The 15,531-nt window shown below is 43.5% G+C and overlaps 1 protein-coding gene across 2 annotated transcripts; it reads left to right on the plus strand.

Moving 5' to 3' along the window:
• The first annotated feature begins 715 nt into the window (after positions 1–715).
• On the plus strand, positions 716–13,407 carry dohh (deoxyhypusine hydroxylase/monooxygenase). 2 transcript variants are annotated; one of them, XM_072390219.1, is made up of 6 exons: positions 716–789; positions 1,203–1,309; positions 2,159–2,326; positions 4,114–4,190; positions 12,354–12,609; positions 12,779–13,407. In XM_072390219.1, exons 2-6 carry the CDS (start codon positions 1,204–1,206, stop codon positions 13,087–13,089), a joined length of 918 nt encoding a protein of 305 aa, XP_072246320.1. In that variant the 5' UTR covers positions 716–789; position 1,203; the 3' UTR covers positions 13,090–13,407. The 2 variants fall into 2 exon arrangements, with proteins under 2 accessions (XP_072246320.1, XP_072246321.1); XM_072390220.1 differs by lacking the exon at positions 716–789 and adding an exon at positions 803–1,093.
• The last annotated feature ends 2,124 nt before the right edge of the window (positions 13,408–15,531 follow it).

Genomic DNA, 15,531 nt, shown 5'->3' on the forward strand with positions numbered 1-15,531 from the left:
TCATGTAGGAATAAAAGGAAATGAAAAAGCAGACAAAGCTGCTAAGGAAGCAGTAAAGAAAGAGGTGGTGGAAATGAAAGTAAAATTATCAAAAACAGAAGGGAAAAGTTTAGTATGGAAAGAAATAAACAATCAGTGGAATCTATATTGGAAGAATCAGGAAAAAGGAAGACATTTATATAAATTACAAAGTATAGTAGGCGAGGCAGGGTGTTATGGACAGAACAGAACAGAACAAGTCATTATTAGTAGGATAAGAATAGGTCATTGTAAACTGAATAATACACTTAAGATAATGGGGAAACATCCAACTGGGCAGTGTAGCTGTGGGGAGAAAGAAACAGTGGAACATGTGTTGATAGCATGTCCCAGATATGGAAGGGAGAGGGAAATAATGAAGATAGGGCTGCAGAGGGCAGGAATAACAGAATATAATTTGAAAAACATAGTAGAATCTGCTAAGTCTAAGGAAGGGAGGAGAATAACAATAAGATTCTTGGTAAATACTGGAATAATTAAAAGAATATAGAAAAGAAGAAATAAGAAGGGAAAAAAAAGAGAGAAATTTAGTCCAGTAGATGGCGGCATATGCAACACCAAGGATGCCAGCTGCCATTAAACATCAAAGAAGAAGAAGAAGAAGAAGACATGCGGCAACAGAGAAGTGACCCTCCAAGCCAGTTGGTGGCGGTAATGCTCAGTGTGTTATCTTCAAACCCCCTAAAGACTCAGCAGCGGCAGGACAAGCGGAGCGGACGGGCTGCGTAACGTCGCCTGCTTGTTGCTAAAGTAAGTTAGAATATAACAGATGTCTTCCGGCCGTCAGTGGTTCTCCCGAATTATTTATCCGTTTGTTGAGTTCAGCTGGTGAAAGGTGACATTTTAACTCCGGAAGTGAGCAGCTAGCTTTATCAGTGTGGTGGTTATGTAGCTTCAGCTGGTGGGAGGGCGCGCACGAGCAGGCTGAAACGTGGCTCATGTGTTTCTGACACCACTGGACCATCCAGAAGAACAGGGACTGTGTCAACACAACTAACTAATCTGTTTGAGTTTTCAGCTTCAGTACGATTGTCTTCGCAAGGTTAATCTGCAGGTTGGATGGATTAATTCATCTTTTGATCTTCCTTCAATATCCAGCAGTGTGTAGTATTGACACGGAGTGAAAACGTGATGTCAGTAATCTCTTTCTGTATGTGGAACAGTATGACAGATGTGGAAAAGGTGTCAGCCGTAGGACGAGTTCTGGTGGACCCAGGTCTGGACTTGACCCAGCGCTTCAGAGCTTTATTCACCCTGAGGAACCTGGGAGGTAAAATTTGTCCACATTCGAGTGCAACTGATAGGAACATGTTGTGTTTTTGAGAAATTGTATTTGTTAAATAACAATGGCAGCAAACCAAGTTCCTAGTTTAATAAAGTTCGAAAGAGAAGTTCATAACCTCTATGCAGGGCTTAGGTCACTGCTGGGTGCTTCCATGTTCAGGCCAACACCTATTTATCTAATATGTAGTTTATATTTAATATTCATCTGCTGGAGAAAGTCTGTCAGAGGGAGCCCCCCCCAAAAAACACCAGAGATACTCTGAAGAACATCCAGACATTTTGAGTCATCATGTTCCAAGTTCAAAGACTCAGAAATGAAAAGGTAGACCCTGCCAGGGAGGTTTCACCTTATAACCAGAAAACACGTGTAAGACTTGCCAAAAGGGATCCACTCTCCTCCCAGGAGTGAAAAAAATGTTTTTTCCAACAAAAATGTCTCCCATTATAAAGAATTAGTTGTAGTTGACTGTTTTCCATACATTTCCTCTAATATGGTCACATCAGCTTTCTTTTCCCAACACTTTCTAACGGAAGCAGTTGAGTTTTTCTTCATTGAGGTAATAGAAGACATTAGTGTTTTCACACACCATCTCTCCAGAACATCTATAGAACATTTCAGGGCTCCAGTGTGTGTTTTACAGTTGTTTTGTTGCCATAACTGTTGGTTATGTTTTGGACTTATGATGGCCTTACTTCTAAAATGATGATCTTCTGCAGAATTTCTTAGAAGATAGACTTATCATGACTTGTGGACCAAAAAAATGGTTGTGATAAATGCTTTAGGGAGTCTGTGTCACTGTACATGAGCTGATTTAAGATGAAACTTGTATGTCAGGTGCTGAAGCTGTAGAATGGATCAGCAAGGCCTTCAGCGATGACTCTGCCTTACTGAAGCACGAGTTGGCCTACTGCCTGGGACAGATGCAGGACAGACGGGCCATCCCCACTCTGACTGCTGTACTCAGAGATACAAAGCAGGAGCCAATGGTCAGACATGAAGCAGGTAAAGATGCACTCACTCTGGGGATGGATACCACACACACTGTCCTAGTAATCACCTCAGCTGCAGTAACCTTACAGTGACCTTGTCAGGACAGTGGACTCGTAAGATGTAATGCATAATCTGTATTTTGTTTTGTTTTATTAATTTATTGGTAAAATGATAGATTTTCACTAACACTATAGCTTTATAATTTTCTTTTGGAAAGGATTCAGTTCAGTTGTAGTGCAGAATAGGTTTTCCCTTTGATGTGAGAGCAGCCTCAGTCTGCAGATATTAGAGAGATTCTTCTCCATGTCCACTTGATTTCACTGCAAAATTCCCACAGATTGGTCAGCTGAATGTTTATGCTGCAGATCCTCCTTTGTACCACATCTCAGAATATTCTACTGCTCTCAGATATGATAACTGAGAAGAGTCCACTGCATTCACTGCCAAGTTCAATCAGTTTCACACACAGTTTTCTTTGTGCAGTGTCATGAAAGGAGGATTGTGTAATTATCTGCTGTTCGTCAGATTCTGTAATTTCCTAGTGTGTTTGAACGGTATTCGCTAGATTCTATAATTTCCGATTGCGCATTGAACAAAACACTCAATGCTTTGGAGAAACTATGGTGGCCTGACGCTGCCTGCAGCACACACTGCCCAACCCATCCATCACTCAAATGTGTCATGATGTCTTCTCCATCGAGTGAAACCACCTTCTCACGTTCTGAGGTCACTTTTAGAGATATAAATTATAAATAGATGTTACATTTGGTTAGATATTCTGTGAAAAGATAACTTGCAGTGAATGTCACTGTTAGTTGTTCTGCATTATATTAGTGTTTTGTGGACCCCAGGTAGCTACCTGCTTGGTAATAAAAGCTAATATTAGCTACGTAAGGCTAAAGGCTGTTTCAGTTTAGTCTGATAGAGGGATAGCATTAGCAGGCAACTCACTGTATCTGGCTGACATTATCTTCAAAGCCTCTTAGTATCACATTACACTTTGATTGAAATCAGCTGATCTCCGTAACATGACGCTGAGCAACTTCTGTCCAGCTAACAAAGATACTTAGTAGTTTTGGTGCATAAACTCACGTGAATCAACAGTTTTCAACAGGGACACGGAGAAAATGTTACGTTTGTTTAATCAGATCAGCTGATCGTCTGCAAAGTAGCAGCGAATCGTGCTTGCGCCACTCTTTGTCCCTTTTAGGCCACTGTAATCAATATGGCGACGCAAGTTGTGTCCTTCCGGATAAGCCTTTGTGTAGAGCGGACTACGATTATATGTAAATAAAAAGGCAAAATCTAAAGTAATAAAAATTTAACGACTCGTTTCATAGGGTATTCATAGATATAGCACTAACAACATAGTTATATGTATTATATTTAATTTCTGTTAATAAAGCACCATAATTATTACACACTGCTCTTGTAAAAAGTCATTAGTAGATGCTGAATGGTGGCCAGAAACGGATGAATGTTTTCAGCATGACATTTATAATGATAAAGTTTGGATGCACCCACCCATTCATTTTAAATGAGTGGGTGTACTGGTATTGTATTTGTGAACTGAATTAGTATTACCAGGCAAGGAGAGAAGTAAGCTGTCTTTAAGTGAGTGTTTAGCAGTGAGTACTTCAACCCACCTGCACACATGATCACTCACTCAAGCCTTTGTTGGAAGCTAAAGAAAAGGTTAAAGGTGATACAGAGGACAGATATACCATCAGGAATCAAAGCAACAGTGTTGGCTCTGTGTGCTGATATGTGTCACTCCGTTAACTGCTCTGTGTTGATAGGGGAGGCTCTTGGTGCAATTGGTGATTCTGAGGTTCTGGACCTACTGAGAGAGTACAGTCAGGATCCTGTCATCGAGGTAAGAGCATGACACAAACCACAGCAGGCTGGAACACATGGCAGTCAGTTAAATATGTTAGGGTTTATTGGGGAAAACTGAAAAGGCTGTTTAATCTAAAGTCAGAGCTAGTCTTGTGTTTTTTTGTTATGTGACTGTAATGATGAAGACAGACCTGATGCAACATCTGCTTTTACCTTTAAAAATCAGGCTATCTTACAGTAATAGTCAATTAAGCTGAAATCAACCAATTCTGATAATCAGTTGGTCAATCAGGGCATCCCTAAAGCTAAAGCTTTTACCTCTCAAATGGTTTGTGTTTGTTTCCTCAGAGGCTGAGAAACGAAAGGTTAGAGTGGACAGTTGAGCCCTTTTTAGATCAAACTTTAGCGCTAAATGTAGAAATATTGGCTCTTTTTGCTGTATGCTAACGGTTAATGGTGTTTATGTTTTATTTAACTTCTCAAAATTCAACGAAACACTCCACTTCATCAGAGGAGGACAGGAGGCTGCTTGTACAGCTCCTCAGCAGATGAGTCCAGCCTTCAACAAGGCTTCAACTGCTCCACCAGACAGCCCGGTTTCGAGCTCGACCTGTAGTGATTCGCTGCGTGCCTCCTCGCCTCTGCTCTGCCAGAGGACAGTCGGTACGCTGCATCGAAGTTGGCTCAATGCACTGCAATCTTTCAGCTAAACACAAAGTGTTGCTACTGAGAAGATGATACCGCTGCAGTGCAGTGTTAGCACTACATGGAGTTGTACAGGAAGAACATTAATTATACACGCATGTAACTATGTGCTTTCATCGGACCTGCTGTACTTTAAGCAGTTTTGTATAATTTCCAGTAGTCGTACCTTCTTGGGTTTTAAACAGATGTTTGTAGCGGTGGTTGCACACTCTTGACTCCTCATCCTTCTGTTTTTAAGAGGAACATTTTTAAGGCAATTCACAGTTCCATGATACCTGCATAGTGTCAGTTACCAGGGGACTCAGCACACAGACGCAGGGTCTTTTGGATTCCAAGAGGGTTTTATTATTAAATACAGCACACAGAGCACAGCAAGGCAGGGCGATCTCCAAGCAGAGCAAAGTAAAGGGCTGTGAAAAACCTAAGCGCTCTCCTCAGTAACTTTGGTGTGGAGGACCAGCGCAGCTATGAAAGCTAACAAACATAAATTTCTCCAAACTGGGAGGAAAACAGAAAAGCTATGAACAATTAAACAAACAAAGACACGCTCTCCTAACAAGGCGGATTAACAAAAGACGCACTCTTAACAAAACCGAGGCACTATGAAACTTTGACGATAAACTCAAAACTCTCCTTTAACGGAGGCGACTATGAATGGTTACAACAAAAATCACTCCTTGAAAACGGAGGAAAAAACAAGGTTATGAAACTTACCGTATTAATAAATAAACTAAGGCTAGGGACAAGAATAATTTACAAAACAAGGTGGCACTGCAGGAGGATCGCTCACTGCAGGCTCGTGGAACTATGGATCAAGGTTATAGACAAATGGCTGGTAATGATGCTCATGGGGAGGGACAACATACTGGCAAAAGACAAGGGAAACGCAGACTATTTGAACATGAGGGACCAAGGGGAACAGGTGGAAACACTTGAGAATCAGGGAAGACAATCAGACGGTTGACATGGAAGGAAGGGCAAGATACCTGAAACGAGAGGAGAAGGTCAGTGCTTTCAAAATAAAACAGGAAATGACGAGACAAGACATGGAACAGAACATAAACTGTGACACATAGCATGTGTTTTGTCATCCTGACCAGCCTGTGAGGGCCACAAGGTCCCTCTGCAGCCCAGATTTTTCAAACCACATTGACTGAGTGTGCAACTGTGCATCAGTCTCTATTCAGAGATGAAAACGTAACTAGACAAAGAAGACTAGGAGCAGAAGAACAACATGGACACTTGTTTTGAGGAAAGACTGTGTAGCAGAATAACTGTTATCACAGCTGTGGAGTGTTTGAAACAATCTCCACACAGCCAAACATTGATGCACTGTGGCTCCATTCCCAGTCAGTTCTCTAACAGCCCTTTCACATCAAACTTCAATGACTTTGAAGTTCAATGACTTTGACAATCTGCCACACACACACAAACGCAGAGTCTCTCCCTTCATTAGGAACGAAGGACATTTTAGTTTGGTACTTTGCTACCGGCAAGTTTCTGGGCTCTGACTAGCCTGTTGCAAGTCATTTACATGTTTCCCACTAAGCCACATAGATGTTGCTTTAGCAGGATGCTGAAGGTCATTTTCCTGCTGGATAGGGAACCTCTGTCCAAGCCAAAGTTCTCTAGAAGACTGAAACGGGTTTTCCATGTATCATTCTTTCAGTTCTGAACTATTTTATGTTTCAGTGACTTCATATTAAAACCTCTTTTCAGTCATTGGGTTTTGATGACATCTTTAACACTTTTTGAAAGATCTACAGCTTACATTTTGAAATGCATGCACTGGAAGCACTGCTTCTCGTCTCAGAGCCAGTTCCCTACAATTGCTGGAAAGCTCAAAGCAACATTCTGAATTAACAGACTTGTTTCCACTGCATACTGAAAGTTGTCAGACCCTTTCATTTAATTTCCAGTTTTCACATTAATCTACACAGTTCACCACGAATACACAACAAAAACAAGTTGTTGGGGTGAAAACTGTCATTTCACATTTACAACTTTTACTTAGTACATGTTAAGCACCTGTTAGGTGAGGTGAGGTGAGGTGAGGTGATACAGCCATCATGGTAGATACAAAAACAGATCAGAATGAATAAATAGAATAAGAAGGCTGTACAGTCAGTAGATTTCAAAAGTTGGTGTGTAGTTCAACAATGGCCTAAATACTATTTAAGTAAGTTTTGATGGCTGAGGGAACAAAACTGCCTCTATATCTCTTTGTTTTGCAAATAGGCATTTTATACCTACGGCCTGATGGGAGAGGCTGAAATTCACCATATAATGGGTGCGAGCCGTCTTCTAAAATAGACCCTGCTAGCCTCTGTAGCTGCTTAATATGTAGGAATTCTGGGTTTAGCTGTGGCTCTCCAATCAGCCCACTTGCCCACCTCGCACTTTGGTTCAGGGAGTTCTTATTTTTTAGGGATAGGTTGCTGAACCAAGACACCAGGGGCCTCATGTACAAAGACTTGCGTGGATTTCCTACTGAAACATGGCATACGCTCAAACCAAAATGCCCTCCAACTTACAAAAATATCCGGATGTATCAATGTGTGCACGCATGAATCCAAGCACGTTTCGTTTGTACATCCCAATCAACGTAGAATTGAGCGCACATGTCGGAGTCCCTGACTCCTCCCTGTCCACGCCCCTACTTAAATATGCAAATCATATTTAAATGAGCCCTGCACCTGCGTTTCATCTCTCTGCACAATCAAAAAAAAAAAAAAAAATAATGAGTAAGACCAGAAAAAAGAAGAACTTCACGGAAAGCGAGATGAAGGTGCTACTTTCTGAAGTGGAGGCCCGCATTAATGTGCTCTTTGGCACGCTGTCCTACGATATAAGCAGCAAACGTAAGAGCAGTGGCTGGGAGAGCGTGAGCGAGGCCTTTGATGCTGTGGGGTCTGAGAAGTCCACACAAGCAGAGGTGAAAAAGAAGTGGTCCAATATTAAGGTGGATGTGAAGCAGAGACTGGCTGCCCACCGCCGAAGTGTGGCCAAAACAGACATTTTGGGTGACACTGTTCTCTCAGGGGTGGTGGGTGTGGGAGTGTGAGTGACTCTGATTACCCCCAAAGTAAATATCTATATTTGTGTAACTCACAACAAACGTGTTCATACAGTAACTAGTGCAGAAGTAGCCGGGGAAAAGGTGAGGCTGATTAAGAGATTTCACACTTTAAGCGCGGGGTTATTAACGTTTGAACACAGAGACGATCAGGGGCTTGTTAGAAAAATCTTAAGCTGTTGTTTAACCAGCAAAAAACAGCAAGTTACTAACTTTAACCACCAACTATGATGCTGTGAAGACGGAATGGAAACTGGGGGCGCACATGCTCAATGCACGTCACGGGGAAAAAAATTAAGCCACCCATCGTGCACAGTGCCAGCTTGTAGTATGTTCCCAACAATTCTGTTACTGAATGTATGAATCGTGCGTTGTACCAGCCCCCCCCCCCCCCCCCCCCCAACCCCTCCCACACACACACACAAAGCATTTGTGCATCACATACGATCTGTACATTGATGGAATGAAAATGTTTCATTATCATGTGATTGCGCTTTTATAGCACTGTGTGTGCAGTCGAGAGCTCCGATTACATTAGGAAAGCTGGATCTCGCTTCAAATTGCGCTTCAACGTTGGCCTGTTCAACTGCATTGTGGGAATTTGATACACCTGCTGAGATGCAGATAATTCCGTCCCACTCGGCTCAGGGTCGACTGACACAGTCCCAATCGGTTGGCCAGCTCCCTCTGGAATGCCCCGGTTGCTTAAACCCCTGTGTGCACATCATCTGTGGCACAAGCAACGCATGGCTCCTCGCTGTCTTGTGTTCCAGCGCCGACCGCAGCTCTGCGCACAGTTCCAGGAGGATTGCCCTCAAAACGGCTGATGAGCCAGTTGTCATCATGTGCCAGTAAATCCTCTCTGTCACTTAACACACGCTCTCTTCCAATTACACCATTTACAATGTCTTCCAATACCGCTAAAACAGCCATTGTTTTTAATGGTATGCATTGCACCGCTTTGCACAAGCTTTTATATCCACTCGTGTAATTGCAGACACATGGGTGTGTCAATTGTTTATCAGTGTTAATTGTTCATGTGTCTCAGATGTGCACATCACTCATTTTGAGGACAAATTGTGTTCACATTTATTTATTATAACAGTTTCCCAACATCACCTCTAAGTGTCGCCAAAGAATCAACAGCTGTAGAAAAGTGCGTACGACAGCCCTGAAGTTGGCGTGAGGCACCGCACATTTCCACGGTCATTTCACTCTTGATACATCTGATCGTTGACGTGAAAAAGCTCGTACGCCACTTTTTTGTGAGTACGCATCCTTTGTACATGAGGCCCCAGGCACGTATTCGTGTAAAGGATGAAAAGGAGAGGGGACAGAACACAGCCCTGAGGGGAGGCAGTGGAGGAACAGTTCTGGTCAGACAGTACTCCATTGACTTGCACTCTTTGTGTCCTATTAGTTAAAAAAATCAAGAACCCAGCCGTCAAGATTTTTACTGAAATCTAATTGCTCTAAAAATATTTCTTTTAAATGGTGAAGCTGAGCATGTGTTCCTTTTCCTTCCAGATGTTTAAGACTGTGTTTGTGGCATCCACGACACCTCTATGTGGCCTGTAGGCAAACTGTAATGGCTCAATCTTCCTTAAGATTTCATTTCTCACTAGTTTTTCAAAAGTTTTCATCACAATAGATGTCAGCGCAATAGGCCTAAAATCATTCAGTATTTTGGGGTAGTTTAACTTGGGGAAATGGAACAACTACCGCATCCTTCCAACATTTTGGGGCATGTTGATTTTGTAAGGACTTATTGAAAATGTAATGAAAAATTGGACAAAGTTCTCTTGAACACAATTTAAGCAGTCTACCACAAATATTGCCAGGTCCACAGCTTTTATTTAATTTTATGGACGCGAATACCTTTTCAATATTTTCCTCTTCAATTGTGAAGTGGTTCTGGTCAGCTAATTTATGACTGAGTTCCTGTGTTTTTCTACTAAAATCATAAGTGTCAAATTGGGAATAAAAATGTTTAAAAGCATTTGCAAGGTCAGAATTTGCATGAAAACCCTCTAAAGTGACAGTGTTTATACTTTTTTTAATTACTGGTTTCTGCAATAGCTTTCATACTCGACCAGGCTGAGCCCAGGTTGTTGGCAGCCATTTTGTTTTCCAGAATTATTTTATAGTCCTGTTTTGCCCTTTTAAAATTGAAATTGTTGTATCTTTCGTGGCTGTATAGAATTCAGAGGCAGTCTTGAAGGCAAGTTTCTTAAACTGTATGCTGGATTTGACAGATTTTGTAACCCATGGCTTGTTATTAGAGTACATTTTTACCCTTTAACATGTTATGATCATGTCTCCGCAAAAAGCGGCACAAGAACATGTTACATCAGCTAATTCATCTGTCTCCCCCACATGCCTCTATAAACAGGATGTACATGCCTCCCAGTTAGTACAGTCGAAACGGTTTCACAGGTATCCCCCATGTTTTCACTATTTTGGATTAGCCCAACCCCCTAGAGACGGGTAGACTGAAGAACGTCCACGTTATTCAACGACCAGTGATTTGCTGAATATTTTTTACTTTGAGCATTTCATTAACAGTATGTCCTCCTCTACCATCCATGTCAAAGACATCGGCAGTGTGGAAGAATTTAACCAAAATAGATGGCGGGAAAAAAGTCCAATGCAAAATTTGCAAACAACAGTTTGTATATCACAGATCGACTACAAACATGGCGTGTCATCTAAAACGGTAATATTTCAATATTCCAGGCTTTTAATATCATATTAAACATATTTCAATATTTTAGTCCAATAAACATTTATTAGTTTTATAACTGCAGGCGCACCCGCCCGCAACAATGGCAGCATCCCACAGATAGACGCCTTTTGTGTTTATTTGCCTTGTGCTGATATCAGTGTATTTTCGGTAATCATGGGCTATTAGATGCACATGATGCAAAACGCTGTCAGAGCCGTCAGTTGAGTTTTACTCCTCCCGGTTGGACGTACCTGAAAAACCTTCAAAAGGAGGAACCACCTGAGCTGACTCCTTTCTATGTGATGGAGCAGCGGCTCTACTCTGAGCTCCTTATGGATGGTGGAGCTCCTCTCCTTTTCTCTAAGGCTGAGCCCAGACCCCTCTCTGAAGGAAACTTATTTCAGCCGCTTGTATCCACGACCTCATTCTTTTGGTCACTACCCAGATCTGTGAACATAGGTGAGGGTTGGAATAAAGATGGAGCAGTAAACTGACGTAGCATAGTACCAGGAGCTAGAGAAGCTGCTGCACAGATGTGTGCCGCCATCTTGACAAAACCTTACTAATGGCTCTTTTAGTGGTAACTACCGGGTCTTGAGTTAAACATTTTGTTCCTTCTCAAATAAGTGCTGACTGGAATGATAATAAAAACTCATTGAATCCTTAAAAGCTTCTCCTTGAGGCTCAGCTCCATCTTCACTACGGAGCGGAGTAGCGCTCTCATTACTGCTGACAAGGCCCCAATCCTTCTGTCCTTTTGAAATTCCTCCTTTTCTGAGCTTGTTTTCCTGTTGAAATGGAAAACGTTCTCCCCAACATGAGAATCTGAACCCTTTGTAGGAGGTTTTACTCAGGATTGCTCTGTTTTTATGCACCCATCTTTCCCTCTGTCCTGATTCATCTCTGTTGAAAGCATGATGCTGCCATTACCATGTTAGACAGTGGGGTTGGTCACAGTAGTTTCTTTAGGGAAGTTTGTTGTTGTTTTCATCAGAGCAGAGGATTTGGCTTCTCTTTGTCTTCCAGTCCTTCAGATAACGTCCATCCGTCCTCTTTTTGCTTGGTTTCTTTGCAACACTCACAGTCAAGCTTCAGAGACCTTACAGACAGAAATAGACTTTTCCTAATTGTGTTTAGTTAATTCTGTCAAGTTAGAGAAACCTCTGTGTGCATCAGTGCGAGTAAGATGAACTCTGTTTCAGCTTTCATTAATTCCCTTTTTACTGAGTACTCGTGTAAACAGCAAATTTCAATCCTTTATTTTGAAGAAGTTAACAAAATACCTCAAAAACAAGTTTCTACATTGTCATTGTTTTGTATAAAATGTGGATTGATGGAGAAAAACCAATGGAATCCATTTTAAGTACGGTAGTCTAAAAATAATTCTAAAACCAAATGTGGAGAACTTTAAATGGAACAGGAAATTCAGCAAAGTAGAAGATTTTAAAAAGTAGGATTTTTACAGCTGCAAACTAAAAAGCCTGTTTTAGCAAAATTCTTAACAAATGAGAAATTGTTTGTCCTCATTGCACAATTATAGGTATTAGTTGTTGCGCAACATTATACTTGAGTCCCATGTCTTTACATAGTGGCTTGGTATCAGTTATGGGCCAGTCTGCAAATCGTCTTCATAACAAGTATCCAAGGCTTTGCTCACCAGAACACATGGTCCTGTTAATATCCCATCCCTGCAGGTTGCAGAGACATGTCAGTTGGCTGTTCGGCGGCTCGAATGGCTACAGAGTGGTGGAGGGAACCAGCTGGAGGATGGAAGCATAGATAAGAACCCTTACTGCTCTGTTGACCCAGCCCCTCCAGCACCAAGGAAGAGCGTACCAGAGCTGCGCTCCACTCTGCTCAATGAAAGTCTGCCACTGTTTGAACGCTACCGTGCCATGTTCGCCCTACGGAACCTGGGCAGCGAGGAGGCGGTGGTGGCACTGGGAGATGGTAGGACTTAACACTTCAGTGCCTACAAAGTTGAACTGTAATTCCACATCTTGTAACTTTAGCTCACTTTAACATTTAAACCTCAGTGTTGAATTTAAAGTTGTCAATTTGAAACATGATTATGATCATCAAGCTGTGAAGTGTAGTATTGTAATTTAATTGTCTCCAGGCCTGCAGTGCTCCAGTGCTTTGTTCCGTCACGAGATCGGCTACGTCCTGGGTCAGGTGCAGCACCCGGCAGCAGTCCCAGCCCTGCGTGCAGCTTTGGAGCGTTCTGGTGAGAACCCCATGGTCCGACACGAGGCAGCTGAGGCTCTCGGCTCCATTGGAAAAGAAGAGTGTCTGGCTGTGCTGCAGTGTTACCGTGGAGACCACGAACGTGTTGTCAAGGAGAGTTGTGAAGTTGCCCTTGACATGCTGGAGTATGAAAACAGTGACCAGTTTCAGTATGCAGATGGATTAGTAAGGTTGCAGGGTTAAATGTTACACTGTGCAGCAGTAACCATTCTAACCTGGAAGCCTACGTGATTCAGCACTGTATGAGTAAAGCTATGGGAGGATGCTCTATCATATGAAAAATACTCTGCACATAAAATCAAAGCTGAAGCAGCATGTGAGTCTGTCATTTAGAACAGCCTTTGGCTGGTTGTACAACTTTTTCTTTAATCGCCATCCTGGCCAAAACAACTTTTCTGCTGTTTATGTTGAGTTTTATGAACACTGAAGCAACCCCCTCCCTACAGCCTACAGATCTGGGCTTGAGGTTGAATTCTTGAATAATGTAATGATATGAATAAAAAGGGCTTTTCCTCTTACGCTGTGTTGTGTTCTCTCCCCCCCCCCCCCCCCCAAAAAAAAAGATCACAGTACAACTAGATCAAGCTAATCAAAGGTCATTTTGAATGAAGCTGCAATGATTTATGGGACTGAACTATCTTCTTTCTTTCAAAAAGGAGATAATAAAGGAAGCATGGAAGCTTCTTTCCTTAGTGTTTAAAGAATTTGAATAGCCCCTATTGTGGCTGCTGCTCATTTACTTCCAGATCCTTTCACTCAATAACTTGCTAAGAAATAACACCTTAGCATAGGTTCTGATACACGGATTTTCTATGATGTGGTCACTCTGCAGTAACTACTGTTTATAAGGAAACTTTTGAAGTTATCACAGAACTCCACAATAACAAAATGAAAAAAGTACGTACCTTCCTTTTTTTTTTTTTCTCCCCTTGTCCTGTTCAGCATTATGGCAGCAGAATTGTAGTCTGAATACCTTTGATGCCAAACAGATTTGCTTTGCCAAGGGAAGTTTTATAAATGTAAAGCTCCCCTTGATGCCCATTTATTTATTTCTGTTTACAATATATGACATGTAATAGAACTGAACCGGACCGGGGGACAAGGAAAGAAGAAGAGGAAAGAAGAGGAAACAGAACAAAAATAGAAACAAAAATCAGACAACCAGCTGCTACACCTGTGAAAAACAAAACAGACAACAATCCATGGCCTCTGAGGGGAATCCAGCCTTAGCGCCACCAGGAGCACCTGAAAGCAGACAAGCAGAGAAAAAACAAACACACAAACAAACAAAAACAAGCACAAGAAGCGGCAATCGCATACAACACAGCTGTGGATATAGATGACCTGAGACGACATGATAATACATCAACTGCTTAGCGACCATGTTACTGGACTAATGAATGTGTGTGTGTGTGTGTGTGTGTGTGTGTGTGAACATGCAACACCCATGGCACAGGACCTACATGATAACCGTGCTTAGTTATGAGTGTATAAGCGTACAGGGCCACAATCCACAGCCCCCCCCAAGCAATCAGAAGCAGGCAGAGAGGGCCACAAGACCCAGGCGACCAGCAGCCCCCACAGAACACAGAACCCAGGAAGCCCACCGCAGGGACAACCACGCATCCACCCAGAAGACTGCAGAGGAAGCCCCCAGAAAGAGCCCCCATAAGCATAGGGCAGAGGCCCTCCTACGTGGCCCCATCCACTACACCCCACAGAACACACACGCCCCCAAAACCCTTCATGTCTGAGTGTGTGCTGTGTACAGGAGCCAGAAGGGAGAGGGGTATGGGGATATAGACCGGGGGAGCTACTCTCCCCCGGAGAGGGCAGCCAGGGACTGGCTGTAATAGGCATCCCCGCTACCTGGGAGCCAACACAGGGCAGGAGGGCCTGATGTCCACCAGGCTCAGGGCCTGCAGCGACCATATTCCGGGAGCTACTGTACCCCCAGAAGGTACCCATCCCGCCCCACCCCACTCAACCCAACCCCACCCCGGAGTACAAAAAAAAAACAAACAAACCACCCGGTCACACCAGTCGCAGCAGCCCGGGCCTGAGACCCACCATCACCCAGGCACCCCCAGGCCCCCCCCCCAACAGGGGAAAAGCACCCCCCCCCCCCCACCACCGCACGCCCCAACACCCTGAAAAAAAAACAACCATCTGCGGACACCTTGGAGGTCCCAGAGCAACAAGCCCGGCACCAGGATCTGCACCAACCCACGCATACTGTGGCATGTCCAGGGCAACCCAGCCCCCCCAGGCACAGGCAGGGCCCCCCCCCGGGCGCAAGGCAGCGCCCAGCCACCAGGGCCCAGGCCCAGCACCACTACCCACGCCAGAGCGGCCCGGCCACCCGGCATAGAGCCAGCAGCCACCACCCCAAGGCCTCTAAGGGACCCCGCCCCACACCGCAAGACAGTCCCACCCGCAAGCCCCCAAAACTGCCCTCCAAGCCCGACACACAGTCCCCCCCAGCAATGACCAACCCCCACCCCACGACCCGAGAGACCACCAGACGCCCGAAGCCACACGACCCACCACCACCACTATGTGATAAAGCTAATCAGAGGGGACCAGAGAGAATGAAATTCAGCCAATTGATGTTTTGAGGAGGCA

The sequence above is a fragment of the Leuresthes tenuis genome, unplaced genomic scaffold, assembly GCF_036924035.1.
Source record: "Leuresthes tenuis unplaced genomic scaffold, fLeuTen1.0.hap1 SCAF_7, whole genome shotgun sequence".
Classification (NCBI taxonomy): Eukaryota; Metazoa; Chordata; class Actinopteri; order Atheriniformes; family Atherinopsidae; genus Leuresthes; species Leuresthes tenuis.